This window comes from Boleophthalmus pectinirostris, unplaced genomic scaffold (assembly GCF_026225935.1).
Source record: "Boleophthalmus pectinirostris isolate CB_2022bp ecotype Guang Dong unplaced genomic scaffold, ASM2622593v1 HiC_scaffold_15, whole genome shotgun sequence".
In the NCBI taxonomy this organism is placed as follows: domain Eukaryota; kingdom Metazoa; phylum Chordata; class Actinopteri; order Gobiiformes; family Gobiidae; genus Boleophthalmus; species Boleophthalmus pectinirostris.
Window position 1 is genome coordinate 22,501 of NW_026571070.1, and position 20,000 is coordinate 42,500.

The 20,000-nt window shown below is 44.5% G+C and overlaps 1 protein-coding gene across 1 annotated transcript in view; it reads left to right on the top strand.

Annotated features, from left to right (window-relative positions):
• Positions 1-10,059, top strand: part of LOC110159994 (sesquipedalian-1-like) — a gene marked incomplete at its 3' end in the record, with an annotated part of 13,976 nt that extends 3,917 nt beyond the window's left edge. Inside the window, exons 4-5 of the mRNA XM_055151193.1 lie at positions 7,761-7,915; positions 9,710-10,059. Of these exons, the coding sequence (XP_055007168.1) occupies positions 7,761-7,915; positions 9,710-10,059 (505 nt within the window). The remainder of the gene's footprint in view (positions 1-7,760; positions 7,916-9,709) is intronic.
• Between the last annotated feature and the right edge of the window lie 9,941 nt (positions 10,060-20,000).

Sequence of the window (20,000 nt, forward strand, 5' to 3'; positions counted from 1 at the left end):
TATAAAACTTCGTGTCACTTCAAACTCGAGTGATTTTCCTATTTTAAATCTGAAGATCGCGCGTTCCCATCTAAATTCTCACGGCTTGTCCTATTATAAACTCAGATTCCATATGACTTACGAGTCGTTGCGTGGTTCTCCCAAGTGTTCCGGTGTTTAAAACTATTGGATGATCATTATAACACTACGTCGTTCAAATATTAAAACGTGCGATCCATACTTAAACTCGTGTTCATTTACAAACCTCCCGTGTTCCATCTTAAATTTGTGCGGCACACTCGGTAAAGACACCGACCTCGAACGTCAACACACAGCGATAGTTGTGTTCAGTGTCACAGGAAGTCGCCTAAAAAATCTGAGCTCGTCTCCATTAAATCTGCGTCCAGCTGTTGGTGTAAAAATGTCTCATTTGCATTGATCACACCATCCCTCTCCATGGTCGTTTCAACATACGGCGGCTCGGTCTCCTTAATTGATTGAATTACTTTTCAGGTCCACTTCATACCTATCTCGTTTAGTTTTGTTCAAATAGACTGGTTCCGTTTCAATTTTCCTGTTAGAAAACTTGCATCTCAAATATGTATGTTCAAGACTCGTGTCAATTCGGTCGTTCCCGGAATTCGTGTTCATGAAATTACTGGTGTGCGAATCCAACTTACCTCGTAGGCGATGTTCCAACCTGTATAACACCATACGTGTCATTTAAATTCTCCGCTCCTATCATTAACCAGTATACATTGTGAGAAACTCAGATGTCCACCACTATCACATCAGAGACATCATAGGTCATTAAAACTAGCGTTTGCACATAGTGCCGATCTTAACTCGGCTGTTCAGTTTACCCCGGTGTGCATACGGTTGTCGAAAATCGTGTCATTCTAAAACTCTTTGTCAGTGGTCTAAGACTACGATCCGTGAACACTGTACCATTTTACACGAGCCACCTCGAGATACTGTAGCGACTCGTGTGCACTATATTAAATTGTGTCAATTTCATGCATTCTGCACTTCTAAAACTACAATCGATCATGCACATATTAGAAATCCAGAACCGCCAAACCCGTTCGCCATGTGCATTTAGGAGACTTCACTGCATCATTTATGAGAATCTGCGTGTCTATGTCAATCTGTGAAACAACTGCGTTCATTTTGATACTCCATGTGTTCTACACATTCAAACTTCTGTCCCAATTTACACACTCCGATGTACACCTTAATCCCATCGCTGGTACACCTTATAACCGGACTCTCTAGTCTCTCACTTTACATGCGGTCGATTCAAACTGACCGGCTATCATGTTTGTGTGAGAATTTTCGTGGCTCATTTAAACTCATGTCATTCGTTCCCTACATTTCAGTTTCATTAACTCGTTCCATTTAAACGTGATCAATCTCGCTTGTCACAACGTACAAAACCATGGCTGCGATAAAGAACCTGCCAGATTAAATTAAACTTAAGATGTCCACTGGCCGTGGTAGCAATATTTCTGTCATTTAGTAGTGAAGGCTCGGTTTTGTCCATTCTAATCTCCGTTCACTCAAACCTCAGTGCCAGATCGTAAATCCTAAATTCTGTCATTTAAAACCTCGTGTCAATTTAAACCGGTGGCTTTGTGGGGTCTTAAGTCTCTTCTGTGTGCTCCTTATAAATCAATGATCGATTCGTCTCATATTTTTAACAACCAGTGTCAATTTAAATGAGTCGTGTATTCATTTTTGAAAAATCAATTCGTTGGAACATGTTCATTCACAATTTCTAAACATGTCGGTGTCCGAATACTTATTATATGAAAACTGCTGCGTCCAGACAGTCTCATGCTTCATGAGAAAGATCTTATCGAAAACGTGTAACTACTAAGTATTTACAAATCGATCATCTAGATTTTAACTCTTAAGCAATTTCTAAGAGAGCGTCCAGATCAGAATGAATAAACCACAATAAATCTAAAGCCCAAGTGCGATGTTAGAGCACATTGTGTCCATTAAACGTGTCCATGTCCGTTCTAAAAGTCTTCGGATTTCATGTTCTCATATACATTACCCAGTGTCATTATAAAACTCCAGTCAGAGATCAATATTCACACTCATCTTAAACTGAAATCCTGACAGAGCAAAACGTCAAATCGTTTTTAGATACAGAACATCTGAAACGTGGCCTCCTCTGATAAACTCTGCTCCGTACTAAAACGTCAGGAGAAGAAAGTGACAAAATATTTACTAACTATAAATGAGTTGCAATCAACTTTATTTACACCGTAATCTCGAGGTCCGACCGTCTACACTTGTCATTCAACTCGTGTCATTCCAACTCGTTCAGTACGTATATATACAATGGGTTATTCCGTGACCTTTCAAACCGGGTTCTTCATTTAAACCTCGTTTACCCCAATCCTTCCTTGTGTACTACTCTCTCTTGTTAATTCTGTTGTTGCAAGGAATTCTTTACTCTGACAACTGTCCGGAGCGTTAGCAAAGTTCGTCCGGCTGTGCTTAGAAGCTATCTGAAACCCTGTTGCCGGTGTCACTTTAAATTTGCGGTCGTCATTTAAACTCGGTTGTCACAATTTAATGACTTTCGTGCATGCCTTGACGGCAGCGATCGGTGTCACATTTAACACTGTCTCTCTGCATTGTCCTTAGCGGGACAATTCTGTGCAGCTGCTTAACAGATTCACGCATCCATCGTGACGGCTCCTGTAGAGGTTGGTCACCTTATTAACGCCGTTGTTCCGCTACATACTTTCAATCAGCCTGCCGCGATGTGTTAAACGATACGTTTTAAAATAACTCCGGTTGTTCCACATGATCCGTATACTAAAAAAACTTCAGTGCATTGCACATTTTAAACATTCCGTGCGTTTCAATTTTGACACCTGACTCCCGCGCCCCACCACGTGACCGTCATCTCACGACCCCGTTTCCGGCCCCCTCCATATTTCTCTAAACTCCGCTCCGTGTCATCGTTAATACTCAAGTAGGTCAACTTCCAGTACCCGTGTGACGATTTATACTGACGTTTTTCCAAGTAGTTCGCGAGTTTAAACACAGATCTACATTATGTATAGATCTCCATGGTGCGATCACTGTACGAACTCGTGTCCATGAATGACGAGCTCAACAGAATACCCGTGATTCATTTAAACATGCGCGTTGACAATTTACGACCTCACGTGCAGTGTTAAACCCAATGATCGTTTACACTAATATCGACATGGGTGATTATACGAAACTCGATTGTCAGCCTATAAAAGTACTCTAGTGTCAAGTATCATCGAAACTATCCTGTTTACTAAACAAAGACACACCGTAGTTGTCCTTCTCGTCCAAGATCTGATAATTAACGGACGATTGACGATCAGCTTTCTAAAATTTCAATACTCACTCGTGAGTCATACGAGTTTAAAGCTCCATTCTGATCAGATGTACACAGGCGTTAAGAGATCTCGTTGGTCTTAATATCGACTCATAAACATGCGTACACCGAGTTCGTTTGTTTTACATACAATGACACACCTGCCCCAGTGTCATTGTCGTTATAATAAAACTATGACACGCAGCGTTGTCTTATATACTAAGACACTCGTGTATTTCAAAATAACTGCAGTGTCCAACTTTAACCCTCGGGTGCAAGTGGTCGTGATAATTTCGTGTCATTTAATAACTCGTAATGACACTGTCGAGATATGGTAAACTCGTGTCATTTTAATAACTCGAAATATGACACTCGCATAGGTTTTTTAAAGTGATCACCTGAAAGAACTCGTTATCATTTAAACTCGTACTCATAATCTGATCACTACGTACGTACATTGTTTATTAACGACATGACATGTGATCCGTTTTAAATCTACAGTGTTAATCCGAGTTACACGAAATATTAAAACCTACTACATCGACACTCCGAATTTTAGTACCTCGTTCATGTCGTTATATCTCAAAAATGCTACCGTGTCATTTAAACAGCTCGTTAGTGTCAGCTATAACTCGCTGCATTTTAACCTCAGTGATCGACCCAATGCTCCGAGATTTTGCGTTTTAACATGACAACTGAAATTCGGTTTGTTCTTTTTAAAATAGCACGACGATGTTCATATTTAATAACTCGTCGTCTTTTAATATCGATCATGCACACATGCGATGTCATAGAAACTGGCTCGTAAAAATGACACGAGTTATGACAATGAACTCACGTAGTCAGTAACGTTACGTGTCAATAAAACGTTAATGACACGGTTTTAAACGCGACATCCATGACACAAGGTGATTAAATGACCACGATTCTAGTAACTGACACACGGATTATAAAAACGACTATGACAATCATGACGACCATGCAGTTTAAATGCAACACGAGTTAAATGACACGGCGATTAAACGACACTGACACGTTTAAAAATGACACGAGTTTAAATGACACGAGTTTAATGACGAGTTTAAATGACACGAGTTTAAACGACATGACACGAGTTTAAATGACACGAGTTTAAATGACACGAGTTTAAATGACACGAGTTTAAACGACATGACACATGACGACACGAGTTTAAATGACACGAGTTTAAATGACACGAGTTTTAAATGACACGAGTTTTAAACGACGACATGACACATGACACATGAGTTTAAAAATGACACGAGTTTAAAATGACACGAGTTTAAACGACATGACACATGAGTTTAAATGACACGAGTTTAAATGACACGAGTTTAAACGACATGACACGAGTTTTGACATTTGACAACATGACACGACGAATTTAAAACATGACACGAGTTTAAATGACACGAGTTTTAAAATGACACGAGTTTAAATGACACGAGTTTAATGAACATGACATGACACGAGAATTTTAAATGACACGAGTTTAAATGACACGAGTTTAAACGACGAGTTTAAATGACACGAGTTTAAATGAGTTTAAATGACACGAGTTTAAATGACACGAGTTTTAAAATGACATGACGAGTTTAAATGACACGAATTTAAAACATGACACATGACACGAGTTTAAATGACACGAGTTTAAATGACACGAGTTTAAATGACACGACACGAATTTAAACGACATGACAGTTTAAATGACACGAGTTTAAATGACACGAGTTTAAATGACACGAGTTTAAATGACACGAGTTTAAATGAATGACACGAGTTTAAATGACACACGAAATTTAAACGACATGACACGAGTTTAAATGACACGAGTTTAAATGACACGAGTTTAAATGACACGAGTTTAAATGACACGAATTTAAATGACACGAGTTTAAAATGACGAATTTAAATGACACGAGTTTAAATGACACGAAGTTTTTAAATGACACGAGTTTTAAATGACACGACACGAGTTTAAATGACACGAGTTTAAATGACACGAGTTTAAATGACACGAGTTTAAATGACACGAATTTAAATGACACATGACATGACACGAGTTTAAATGACACGAGTTTAAATGACACGAGTTTAAATGACACATGACACGAGTTTAAATGACACGAGTTTAAGTGACACGAGTTTAAATGACACGAATTTAAACGACATGACACGAGTTTAAATGACACGAGTTTAAATGACACGACATGACACGAGTTTAAATGACACATGACACGAGTTTAAATGACACGAGTTTAAACGACATGACACGAGTTTAAATGACACGAGTTTAAATGACACGAGTTTAAATGACACGAATTTAAACGACATGACACGAATTTAAACGACATGACACGAGTTTAAATGACACAAGTTTAAATGACACGAGTTTAAATGACACGATTTTAAATGACACGAATTTAAACGACATGACACGAGTTTAAATGACACGAGTTTAAATGACACGATTTAAATGACACAAAGTTTAAATGAATGACACGAGTTTAAATGACAACGAATTTAAATGACACGAATTTAAATGACACGAGTTTAAATGACACGAATTTAAATGACACGAGTTTAAATGACACGAATTTAAATGACACGAAGTTAAACGACATGACACGAGTTTAAATGACACGAGTTTAAATGACACGAATTTAAATGACACGAGTTTAAATGACACGAGTTTAAATGACACGAGTTTAAATGACACGAGTTTAAATGACACGAATTTAAACGACATGACACGAGTTTAAATGACACGAGTTTAAATGACACGAGTTTAAATGACACGAGTTTAAATGACACGAGTTTAAATGACACGAGTTTAAATGACACGAATTTAAACGACATGACATGAGTTTAAATGACACGAATTTAAACAACATGACACGAGTTTAAATGACACGAGTTTAAATGACATGACACGAGTTTAAATGACACGAGTTTAAGTGACACGAGTTTAAATGACACGAGTTTAAATGACACGAATTTAAATGACACGTATTTAAATGACACGAGTTTAAATGACATGACACGAGTTTAAATGACAAGAGTTTAAATGACACGAATTTAAATGACATGACATGAGTTTAAATGACACGAATTTAAATGACACGAATTTAAATGACACGAGTTTAAATGACATGACACAAGTTTAAATGACAAGAGTTTAAATGACACGAATTTAAACAACATGACACGAGTTTAAATGACACGAGTTTAAATGACATGACACGAGTTTAAATGACACGAGTTTAAGTGACACGAGTTTAAATGACACGAGTTTAAATGACACGAGTTTAAATGACACGAATTTAAATGACACGAGTTTAAATGACATGACACGAGTTTAAATGACAAGAGTTTAAATGACACGAATTTAAACGACATGACACGAGTTTAAATGACACGAGTTTAAATGACATGACACGAGTTTAAATGACACGAGTTTAAGTGACACGAGTTTAAATGACACGAATTTAAACGACATGACACGAGTTTAAATGACACGAATTTAAACGACATGACACGAGTTTAAATGACACGAGTTTAAATGACACGAGTTTAAATGACACGACATGACACGAGTTTAAATGACACGACACGAGTTTAAATGACACGAGTTTAAATGACACGAGTTTAAATGACACGAGTTTAAATGACACGAAGTTTAAATGACACGAGTTTAAATGACACGAGTTTAAATGACACGAGTTTAAATGACACGAGTTTAAATGACACGAATTTAAACGACATGACACGAGTTTAAATGACACGAGTTTAAATGACACGAGTTTAAGTGACACGAGTTTAAATGACACGAGTTTAAATGACACGAGTTTAAATGACACGAATTTAAACGACATGACACGAGTTTAAATGACACGAGTTTAAATGACATGACACGAGTTTAAATGACACGAATTTAAACGACATGACACGAGTTTAAATGACACGAGTTTAAATGACACGAATTTAAATGACATGACACAAGTTTAAATGACACGAGTTTAAGTGACACGAGTTTAAGTGACACAAGTTTAAATGACACGAGTTTAAATGACACGAGTTTAAATGACACGAGTTTAAACGATACGACACTGAGACTGATCTGAGTTCTTTTGAATTTCAGTTAAGAACAAAAAAACTGTTATTTAGTTTTTTCATTTTAGTGTCAAAAAAACAAACAAACAAATTTCAACCTTGATTTAAATTATTTATTTTCAAGTTTATGTCAAATATAAAACCAATCAAAAAACAGTCTCAGTGCTGTTTTAATTTGATGTTTTATTCTCTCTGGTTTATTTGTGGCGGACGTTCTGCTGCTCAGTTTGTTTTTAAATGTTTGTTGTGTCAGTTTGTGTCGTGGTTGTTTTAGGAAGCGGCTGCATCCAGATCCTCCAAAAACACCACAGTCTGGAGCAGGAAACAAACATGAGCACATTTCCTCCACACTGAAGAAAAATGGAATTAAAATCCATCCATTTTCTTCAGTTTATCCAGGGACTGTGGCAGAAGTCCTCCCACAGCGGAGTAGAGCCGCTGCTCCTCCTCGTGGAGAGGAGCGTCTGAGGGGAGGAGCTCGGAGTAGAGCCGCTGCTCCTCCTCGTGGAGAGGAGCGTCTGAGGGGAGGAGCTCGGAGTAGAGCCGCTGCTCCTCCTCGTCGTCCGAGTAGAGCCGCTGCTCCTCCACGTGGAGAGGAGCGTCTGAGGGGAGGAGCTCGGAGTAGAGCCGCTGCTCCTCCTCGTGGAGAGGAGCGTCTGAGGGGAGGAGCTCGGAGTAGAGCGCTGCTCCTCTCGTGGAGAGGAGCGTCTGAGGGGAGGAGCTCGGAGTAGAGCCGCTGCTCCTCCTCGTGGAGAGGAGCGTCTGAGGGAGGAGCTCGGAGTAGAGCGCTGCCTCCTCGTGGAGAGGAGCGTCTGAGGGGAGAGCTCGGAGTAGAGCCGCTGCTCCTCCTCGTGGAGAGGAGCGTCTGAGGGGAGGAGCTCGGAGTAGAGCCGCTGCTCCTCCTCGTGGAGAGGAGCGTCTGAGGGAGGAGCTCGGAGTAGAGCCGCTGCTCCTCCTCGTGGAGAGGAGCGTCTGAGGGGAGGAGCTCGGAGTAGAGCCGCTGCTCCTCCTCGTGGAGAGGAGCGTCTGAGGGGAGGAGCTCGGAGTAGAGCCGCTGCTCCTCCCGTGGAGAGGGAGCGTCTGAGGGAGGAGCTCGGAGTAGAGCCGCTGCTCCTCCTCGTGGAGAGGAGCGTCTGAGGGGAGGAGCTCGGAGTAGAGCCGCTGCTCCTCCACGTGGAGAGGAGCGTCTGAGGGGAGGACGTCTGTTCTGATGTCTCCTGGACGTGTCCCTCAGGAGGTGTTCATGTCCCAGCGGGAGGAGGAGACCCAGGACACACTGGAGGGACCATGTCTCTGGACTGGACTGGGAACACCTCAGGTCCCACTGGAGGAGCTGGAGGAAGTGTCTGGGGTGAGGGAAGTCTGGGAGTCTCTGTTCAGACCCCAGAAGTAAGATGAGCTCAGAAATGAGTTTTCAAAGATTTAGTGAAAAACACAACCTAAGACACAAAGAAGTGGACAGATGCACTGAGCTCATTTTGGGGACAAACGTGTCTCTTCTTTAATTGTGACGCATTTATTTTCACGTCTTAGAAAATCACTGTTGAACTTGACGACAAACAGCGATAAAATCTCCTTTGTTCAGTCGACGGGCGGAGCTGAAAACAGAACTTCACACAAACCAGAAAAAGGTTTTTGATTGGTGTTGTTTGACATAAACTTTAAATTAAATATTGGAAATAGAGGTTGAAAATGGAAAAATGAAATAACAAACTGTTTTCCCATTTTATTGTTTTTCATTTTTCACTGAAATTCAAAAGAACCATCGATACTTGGACCCTGAGGCGTAAAGTCTGTCGTGTCTCTGCAGCTGAAGACGCCGGGGACACAGGGTCAGAGGGGACAGTAGTGAGGACACAGGAGCTCAGACAGAGGACGGGAGGGCATCTGACACACGGGGACAAGGACAGGAGGACGGGAGGGCATCTGACACACGGGGACAAGGACAGGAGGACGGGAGGGCATCTGACACACGGGGACAAGGACAGAGGGACGGGAGGGCATCTGACACACGGGGACAAGGACAGGAGGACGGGAGGGCATCTGACACACGGGGACAAGGACAGGAGGACGGGAGGGCATCTGACACACGGGGACAAGGACAGGAGGACGGGAGGGCATCTGACACACGGGGACAAGGACAGGAGGACGGGAGGGCATCTGACACACGGGGACAAGGACAGGAGGACGGGAGGGCATCTGACATCATTCTTCTGTGTGCAGCAGCCAGACGCCTCCAGAGCCGCGTGACGTCGAACCAACTCAGGACCAGTGACCTCGTGCTGACCCCGCCCCCCCTCTCCGACCCCGCCCTCCCCCAGGCCACGCCCCCCAGCGCCGCCGCCACAGCCGCCGTCACCCTCAGGCCCCTCCCCCGGAAGTCGCCCAAACTCTGGGCGCGACGCAACGCCCACGTGACGCCCATCAACGGCCCCGCCCCCCTGTCCAGCGAGTGGCCCGACGTCGACTTCAACCCCCTGCAGGAGTTTCAGAAGATCCACGAGTTCTACGGACGAGAAGTACTGCGAGCGAGGGACGAGTGGGAGAGGACGAGGGAGGAGGGGACGAGGGAGGAGACGAGGGAGGAGACGAGGGAGGAGACGAGGGAGGGGACGAGGGAGGAGACGAGGGAGGAGACGAGGGAGGAGACGAGGGAGAGACGACGAGGGAGGAGACGAGGAGGACGAGGAGGAGGGGACGAGGGAGGAGACGAGGGAGGAGGGGACGAGGGAGGAGACGAGGGAGGAGACGAGGGAGGAGACGACGAGGGAGGAGACGACGAGGGAGGAGACGAGGAGAGGAGACGAGGGAGGAGACGAGGGAGGAGACGAGGGAGGAGGAGACGAGGGAGGAGACGAGGGAGGAGGAGACGAGGGAGGAGGGGACGAGGGAGGAGGAGACGAGGGAGGAGGAGACGAGGGAGGAGGAGACGAGGGAGGAGGACAGAGACCTCATCGACTTGTTGTTGTAACATCTGGACTGAGTCTGTGCGTCTCTTCTGTGTTTTGGGTCCAGATGTTCTGGGAACCGTGTGTCGTTCGTTCATTTGTTTTTCAAAATAAAACCAAAAATAATAAAACTAAAAAAAAAACTATTTTCTTTATTATTTGTTTCCAAAACCAAAATGAAAAAAAAAACAGATAAAGATTTTTTTTTTTTTTTCAGTTTTCAATTTTGTGTTTAAATGAAAAATGGAAAAAATGGATAAAGAACTAAACCAGGACTAAACCAGGACTAAACCAGGTCTAAACCAGGACTGAACCAGGACTAAACCAGGAATAAACCAGGACTGAGCCGGTCCCGGTCTCAGTCCTGATCACCCAATAGTTTACACGGGCGCACCTCCGGGCCTGTCCCGACACTCCGGGTTTTAGTTTTGGTTTTAGTCCTGTTTTAGTCCTGTTTTTAGTCCTGGTTTAGTCCTGGTTCAGTCCTGTTTTAGTCCTGGTTTAGTCCTGTTTTAGTCCTGGTTTAGTCCTGTTTTAGTCCTGGTTTAGTCCTGGTTTAGTCCTGGTTTAGTCCTGGTTCAGTCCTGGTTTAGTCCTGGTTCAGTCCTGTTTTAGTCCTGGTTTAGTCCTGGTTCAGTCCAGCATCTCAGTTTAAGTTATGGAAACAGGAAAAGGCCGTTATCCATTTTTTTCCATTTTTCATTTAAACACAAAATCAAAAACTGAAAAAAAAAACAAAAAAACATTATTTGTTTTTTCACTTTGGTTTTGGAGACAAATAATGAAGAAAATTGTTTTTTTGTTTTATTATTTTTGGTTTTATTTTGAAAAATGAATGAATGAATGACAGTTTTACAGTTTTCTCCTGTGGCCGCGAGCGTCTGCTTCACTTCAACATCAACATCCGGATGAACAACTTTCCAAAGTGAAGTTTTCTCACAAAAACTTTGCTGCAAACTCTGGTCTGTAAGTCCAAACTGTAGAACAGGTAACTTTCCTCTGGTGTTAATAAACGAGGTAACATGAGATCAGCTACTATCAAATGTGTTGTTGCTGATGTTAAAATCAGATCTGGAAACATTAAGACGAAACAGCGGCGACAGAAGAGCGAGAAATGTCACGACGAACCTCACAGTGCCACGTTTACTGTGACGTTGTGGGAAAACTGGGTGGAGAGGCTCATGATTAGAAATGTAACAATATCCAAATGTGTGTGTACGATGTTTTCATGATAAACATGTCACGTGCATCGGTGATGTTCTGTGAAGACGAACAAAACTGTGAATAAACTTCTGCCTCTTAAAAGACCTTGACAAAACTAAATCCAAAGAACTAAGAGTTAAAAGTGTTAGAGCTGTTATTTCTTCTTGTCATCTGCGCTCAAATGGAGCAAAGGATCATGGTCTATGTCAGGGGTGTCAAACATATGGCCCGGGGGCCAGATCTGGCCCACCAACACCTTTAATCTGGCCCTCAGTTGATTTTCTCCTCAAATATTTGAATGATATTTTCTATTAAAATGGTATTAATTTTCTGTGGTGTTTATCACAGCAGCGTCTCCAGCGTCTCTGTACGTGGCCCCTCCCACCAGAGCAGCACAAATGAAGACTTGTCTCTTTCCAAACGTCTTAAAGGACGATGGTTTTGACTGTCGACCGTGACACCCTCATCAGAAAAATGTCCAACATGAGAAAAAGTGGAAAAAGAAAAATGGACTTATTCCTGTTTACAGACAAGTTCATGTTCAAACTTTGTGTTGAAATTGTATTTTTCTTAAAGTTTCAGGTTGTTCATAATATTATAATATTATAATAATAAAAAGTTCATCAATTCAAAAAGTTTTGTGTAATAGATTTGTGTTTCTCTGCACAAATATTTGAACTTCTTGTTATTTTTGGGGTTTATATGACCTGAGTTTGACACTCCTGGTCTGTGTTGTTCCTCTGTGTTTTTAACTCTTCATTTAAACAAAGACACTTGTGATTTGATTTATTGTGATGCTCCATGATTTTACTGTGAGAACTTTGATGATACGAGATCATGATATTTTGGTTATTGTTACATCCCTAATAAGAACATTACTCAGTTAAAGTTGTCGAAATAAACAGTGAACTTCCTGACATCCTGGTCGTTCACTGAAGACAAAGCGGCTCCACTGCCAAAAAAAAATTCCCGGGTAAATGACGTTATTCCCAGTGTCCAGTGCCTCGTATCACGACAGAAACACAGGCTGCAGCTGGACTCTTCTCCATGCACTGCCCCCGTGTGGTGGCCCCCGTGTGGTGGCCCCCGTGTGGTGGCCCCCGTGTGGTGGTCCTCTGTGTGGTCCTCATGTGGTCCTCTGTGTGGTGGCCCCCGTGTGGTGGTCCTCAGTGTGGTCCTCTGTGTTTACTCGTGTGAAATCAAACCCCTGGATCATGTTGAGCGAGTTGTTCATACAAACATTTAAAGAGCCACATGCCGAGGCTCAGTGACAGCGGCTCCCGTTTGGACGGAGGAGGCGGCTCCCGTTTGGACGGAGGAGGCGGCTCCCGTTTGGACGGAGGAGGCGGCTTCTGTCCGTTTAAATAAAGAGATGAAGAGTCGGAGCTCGTCTCACTGGAAACAGAACAGGATTTACAGAAGAACATCTCCTCGTGTCATGTTCCAGCTGAACAGAGTAAATACAGGAGCAGGTTCAGAGTCTGAAGAGACGGTGACAGAAACAGACTGAACTTCTGTCGCCTCCTGATGATTCTCAGGTCAAAACTGAAGCAGCTTCTCACCAAACATGAGATTTAAGAACCTGCATTTAGGCAAAAAAAAGTCCAGGTGAAATTCAGATCAGGTCCTGTTAAATCTTTTCAGTTTCAGTGTTCTTTTCTTTGTGGTTTTGTCAGTGTTTTCTGTGTCACTCTGAGCCGCTCCCACTCAGTGACATCATCAGGTGCTTTGCTTTAACAGGAGTCTGTGTTTATTTGATTTCAGGTGAAAGTGACGTAAAAAAACCCATCTTTGTGTGTGTGTGTGTGTGTGTGTGTGTGTGTGTTTATGTGTGTGTGTGTGTGTGTGTGTGTGTGTTTATTGTGTGTGTGTGTGTGTGTGTGTGTGTGTGTGTGTGTGTGTGTGTGTGTGTGTGTGTGTGTGTGTGTGTGTGTTTATTTATGTGTGTGTGTGTGTGTGTGTGTGTGTGTGTGTGTGTGTGTGTGTGTGTGTGTGTGTGTGTGTGTGTGTGTGTGTGTGTGTGTGTGTGTGTTTATGTGTGTGTGTGTGTTGTGTGTGTGTTTATGTGTGTGTGTGTGTGTGTGTGTGTGTGTGTTTGTGTGTGTGTGTGTTTATGTGTGTGTGTGTGTGTGTGTTTATGTGTGTGTGTGTGTGTGTGTTTATGTGTGTGTTTGTGTGTGTTTATGTGTTTGTTTGTGTGTGTGTGTTTGTGTGTTTGTGTGTTTATGTGATGAGACTTTGAATTTTGTGTAAATAAACAGTGAAACTTATAAGAACGTTCCAGTGAATTTCCGTGTGTTCCTGCATGTTCCTTTGTTTTCTCGAGTGTTTTACCATGTGTTCCAGAGTGTTCCAGTGTGTTCCAGTGTGTTCCAGTGTGTTCCAGTGTGTTCCAGTGTGTTCCAGTGTGTTCCAGTGTGTTCCAGTGTGTTCCAGTGTGTTCCAGTGTGTTCCAGTGTGTTCCAGTGTGTTCCAGTGTGTTCCAGTGTGTTTCCAGAGTGTTCCAGAGTGTTCCAGTGTGTTCCAGTGTGTTCCAGTGTGTTCCAGTGTGTTCCAGAGTGTTCCAGAGTGTTCCAGTGTGTTCCAGTGTGTTTCCAGAGTGTTCCAGTGAGTGTGTTCCAGTGTGTTCCAGAGTGTTTCAGTGTGTTCCAGAGTGTTCCAGTGTCCAGTGTGTTCCAGTGTGTTCCAGTGTGTTCCAGTGTGTGTGTTCCAGAGTGTTCCAGTTCCAGTGTTCCAGTGTGTTCCAGTGGGTTTCCAGTGTGTTCCAGTGTGTTCCAGAGTGTTCCAGTGTGTTCCAGTGTGTTCCAGTGTGTTCCAGTGTTCCAGAGTGTTCCAGAGTGTTCCAGTGTGTTCCAGTGTGTTCCAGTGTGTTCCAGTGTGTTCCAGTGTGTTCCAGAGTGTTCCAGTGTGTTCCAGTGTGTTCCAGTGTGTTCCAGTGTGTTCCAGTGTGTTCCAGTGTGTTCCAGTGTGTTTCCAGAGTGTTCCAGTGTGTTCCAGAGTGTTCCAGTGTGTTCCAGTGTGTTCCAGTTCCAGTGTTCCAGTGTGTTCCAGTGTGTGTGTTCCAGTGTGTTCCAGAGTGTTCCAGTGTGTTCCAGTGTGTTCCAGTGTGTTCCAGTGTGTTCCAGTGTTCCAGTGTGTTCCAGAGTGTTCCAGAGTGTTCCAGTGTGTTCCAGAGTGTTCCAGAGTGTTCCAGTGTGTTCCAGTGTGTTCCAGTGTGTTCCAGAGTGTTCCAGTGTGTTCCAGTGTGTTCCAGTGTGTTCCAGAGTGTTCCAGAGTGTTCCAGTGTTCCAGTGTGTTCCAGTGTGTTCCAGAGTGTTCCAGTGTGTTCCAGAGTGTTCCAGTGGGTTTCCAGTGTGTTCCAGAGTGTTCCAGTGTGTTCCAGAGTGTTCCAGAGTGTTCCAGTGTGTTCCAGTGTGTTCCAGAGTGTTCCAGTGTGTTCCAGTGTGTTTCCAGAGTGTTCCAGTAGTGTTCCAGAGTGTTCCAGAGTTCCAGTTGTGTTCCAGTGTGTTCCAGTGTGTTCCAGAGTGTTCCAGTGTGTTCCAGAGTGTTTCCAGTGTTCCAGAGGTGTTCCAGAGTGTTCCAGAGTGTGTTCCAGTGTGTTCCAGTGTGTTCCAGTGTGTTCCAGAGTGTTCCAGAGTGTTCCAGTGTGTTCCAGAGTGTTCCAGAGTGTTCCAGTGTGTTCCAGAGTGTTCCAGTGTGTTCCAGAGTGTTCCAGAGTGTTCCAGTGTGTTCCAGTGTGTTCCAGAGTGTTCCAGAGTGTTCCAGTTCCAGTGTGTTCCAGAGTGTTCCAGTGTGTTCCAGAGTGTTCCAGAGTGTTCCAGTGTGTTCCAGTGTGTTCCAGAGTGTTCCAGAGTGTTCCAGTGTGTTCCAGTGTGTTCCAGAGTGTTCCAGAGTGTTCCAGTGTGTTCCAGAGTGTTCCAGAATGTTCCTGAATGTTCCTGAATGTTCCTGTGGGGAACGTGTCTATGTTCCTCATTTCTAAGTGTTTTTTTTCCATAATTAGACTCTATGTTCCCACATTTCCTTCATCATCAGTTTACATCAGATGTTCTCCCAGTCTGATCGTCGGTTCTTCCTCCAGCAGCAGCAGCGTCTCCAGACGTGATGTGGAACTCGTGGAACAAACGACCTGAAGACGACACGACTCTGAATCGTTCCTTTAAATGTGAAATAAAAATAAAAATGACTTGATTTAGAGTTTCATTTAGAGTAAAATCTTAGAAATAAGACAAACCTTAGATGTGAGGAACATTCCTCTTGTGTGTAGAAACGTTCCACATGTCAGACATTCCGGCGGGAGTGGAACCGGGGACCGTGTGGTCGAGGGGCAGGTCAGATTTACACGGTGATGAGTGACAGTGTGAGTCGCACTATGGCGTCTTTACATTCCTCTGTCATAGAGACATATGCACGTCCCCCCTCAGCGAGGCCCCGTCCTGCTCCAGGCTCCTTTAGTCCCCTGGATAGACCTCGGATAGACCTCGGATAGTCCTGGTCTACATCTGTTCTGTGTAGTTCTGGTTCAGTTTTAGACCTGGTTTAGACCTGGTTTAGTCTTGTTTTAGACCTGGTTTGGTCTCAGTTTAGTCTTGGTTTAGATTTAAACCTGGTTTAATTCTGGTTCAGTCCTGGTTAAGTCTGAACCTAAACCTGCTAGAACAAAATAGACCAGGACTAAATCCAGAGTAAAACCAGAACTAAACCAGATCTTAACCAGGACTAAACTGGGACTAAACCAGGCCAAAAATCAAACCAAAACCTTGATTAAACCAGGAGTCAGACTGGGACAAAACCAGGACCAGTTCTGTTCGACATAAACATGACAAACATACAGCAAAACCAACACTGTTTTAGTCCTGGTTTAGTAAAGTTTAAACCAGGACTAAACCAGAACTAAACCAGGACTAAAGCAGGACTAAACCAGAACTAAACCAGGACTAAAGCAGGACTAAACCAGAACTAAACCAGGACTGAACCAGGCCTAAACCAGGACTAAACCAGGACTAACAACTAAAACAGCAGACTAAACCAAACTAAACAGGACTAAGGACTAAGGACTAAAGCAGGACTAAACCAGAACTAAACCAGGACTGAACCAGGCCTAAACCAGGACTAAACCAGGACTAAACTAGGACTAAAGCAGGACTAAACCAGACTAACCAGGACTAAACCAGGACTAAACCAGGACTAAACCAGGACTAAACCAGGACTAAACCAGGCCTAAAGCAGGACTAAACCAGAACTAAACCAGGACTGAACCAGGCCTAAACCAGGACTAAACCAGGACTAAACCAGGACTAAAGCAGGACTAAACCAGAACTAAACTAGGCCTAAACCAGGACTAAACCAGGACTAAAGCAGGACTCGGTGTTACTCAGGTGTTGACTCGTTGTTGAGCCGTGTCCAGGTGTGGTGATTGAGCTGATGTTCCCGCAGGTACAAATCGGAGGAGCGGCGTCTCTTGTGGCTCCGGGACTGAGCCGGGAGCCACAAGGAGCTGTTCAGGAGCCGCCCGCGTCTGATGCGCGGGAAAGACTCGTAGTTTCAGACAAATGTGAGAAGCATCGTACGGCGTCTGGAAAATAAGAGATTAAAGATCCTCAAACCTGAATCCAAAAACAAGATCAGAGAAAAGAAACTACAACAGAAAACTCGCTCCCGGCTTTTCTGTCGTCTGGTTTGTGGTTCCTCCACCGACACAAACACAAACACCGTCCAGACTTTTTGGACCCGACGTGGTTCTGATGATAATTGTTGTTCAGCGTCTGGAGAATCGTCTCCTCACACTTTCCATCTGTGAACTGAGGAGGAGAAGGAGGAAGACAAACGCTCAGCCCACATCCACATCCTGCTCACAAATCCAAAGAGACGTGGATCAAAGTCCCGAGACACGACTGGACCAGGACCTGGACCTGGACCTGGACCAGGACCAGGACCAGGACCTGGACCAGGACCAGGACCTGACCAGGACCAGGACCAGGACCAGGACCGGACCAGGACCTGGACCTGGACCCAGGACCTGGACCTGGACCAGACCTGGACCAGGACCAGGACCAGGACCAAGACCTGGACCAGGACCTGGACCAGGACCAGGACCAAGACCTGGACCAGGACCAGGACCTGGACCTGGACCAGGACCAGGACCAGGACCAGGACCAGGACCAGGACCAGGACACGACGAACATGAAGCACCAGCAGCATTTGAACAACAACAAACCACAAACAGGATCCACCAAACAAACTCAGTCACATTTAAAATCAGAATAAACTCTTACTTGATAATTAAGATTAATTCACAATCATCATTTTCATTTAAGTGTTTACATGAACTTTTTAAAGCGTCCATCGTGTTAAGGCGGCGAGTCGGGGAGGGGGAGAGGGAAGTGTCTGGGGAGAGGGAAGTGTGTGTGGAGCACGTGTTTGTGGAGGTTAAAGTGACAGAGAAACAGCTGAGGCTCCAAATTCAGTCCACGAACAGGTGACGAAAGAAGAGTTAAAACAAACAGAAGAAGAGAGAGAAGAAGAAGAAGAAGAGGAGGAGGAGAAGAGGAGAAGAAGAAGAAGAAGAGAAGAAGAAGAGAAGAAGAAGAAGAAGAAGAGAAGAGAAGAAGAAGAAGAAGAAGAAGAAGAAGAGAAGAAGAAGAGAAGAAGAAGAAGAAGAAGAAGAAGAAGAAGAGAAGAAGAAGAAGAGAAGAAGAAGAAGAAGAGAAGAAGAAGAGAAGAAGAAGAGAAGAAGAAAGAAGAAGAGAGAAGAGAGAAGAAGAAGAGAAGAAGAAGAAGACTTTGACTTTTAACATACATTTATTATATCACTTATGACTTAAATCCTACAAAGCACCAAAGACATAAAAAAAAATAAAACAATGTCGTAATCCCCCTACAGATGTAAAATCAACTGCCCTCCCCCACTGAACACAAACACCTCTTCACCGCCCAACTGCCTCAAAGTCCTCCAGAAGAAGCCCCCCAGTGCACTGTACACAAACTCCAGAACCTTGAGTCGTGCCCCACCAGTCTCTTCAACAGGAGGAGGGAATCTGTACATCCTGAGCCGGACATGTGGTTCCTCCTGCTGAGCCACGCGCTCATCTTTGCCTGACCCAGGACAAAGTTCAGCAGTGGTGCAGTCCTGCGCTGGGCCACAGAAGAAGAAGAGAAGAAGAAGAAGAAGAAGAAGAGTAAACTGTGGAGGATCAGGTCTCTGGTCTCTGGTCTCTGGTCTTTGGTCTCTGGTCTCAGGACTTGGGGGACTCGGGACAAGATGAAAACTCCTCGTCTCACAGTTTGTTTTTCTTTCAGATAAATTACAGATTTATTTTTCTAAAAGTCACTTCCTGCTGTTTTCTGCCCAGAAACAGCAAAGGATCATGGTCCATGTAGTTCTACAAGTGTTTTCTAAAAACATTCTTTTTTTTTTGGTGCTTCACGTGTCTCAAGTCACAGGACTCAAGTCCAAGTCTGAGGTCTGACTCCAGTCCAAGGTCCAAGTCAGGTCCAAGTCAAGTCAGGTCCAAGTCAGGTCCAAGTCAAGTCCAAGTGGGGGGGGTGGGGGGGGGTGTCATTTGTTAAGTTTTTAGTCAGGGTCTGGGGTCTGGGGGGTCTGGGGGGGTCCAGGAGGATCTGGGGGGGGTCTGGGGGGGGGGGTCGGGGGGGGGGTCTGGGGGGTCCAGGAGGATCTGGGAGGGTCCGGGAGGGGGGGGGGGGTCCCTGGGGTCCGGGGTTATTTCCGTCTGCGTCAGCTGTGGAATCCCAGAGCTCCTGAGAATGTCCTGAACCATCAACAGTAAATCCCTGTGTGTCTAAGAACCACACACCAAAGACCAAAGACCAGACCAGAGACCAGACCGGACCAGGGACCGGACCAGGGACCAGAGACCGGACAGAGACCAGAGACCAGAGACCAGGGAAGAGACCAGAGACCAGAGACCAGAGACAGAGACCAGAGACCAGAGACCAGAGACCAGAGACCAGAGACCAGAGACCAGAGAACCAGACCAGAGACCAGACCAGAGACCAGAGACCAGAGACCAGAGACCAGAGACCAGGGACCAGAGACCAGAGACCAGAGACCAGAGACCAGGGGACCAGAGACCAGAGACCAGAGACAGAGACCAGAGACCAGAGACCAGAGACCAGAGACCAGAGACCAAAGACCAGGGACCAGAGACCAGAGAGACCAGAGACCAGAGACCAGAGGACCAGAGACCAGAGACCAGAGACCAGGGACCAGAGACCAGAGACCAGAGACCAGACCAAAGACCAGGGACCAGAGACCAGAGGACCAGAGACCAGAGACCAGAGACCAGAGACCAGAGAAGGGACCAGAGACCAGAGACCAGACCAGACCAGACCGAGACCAGACC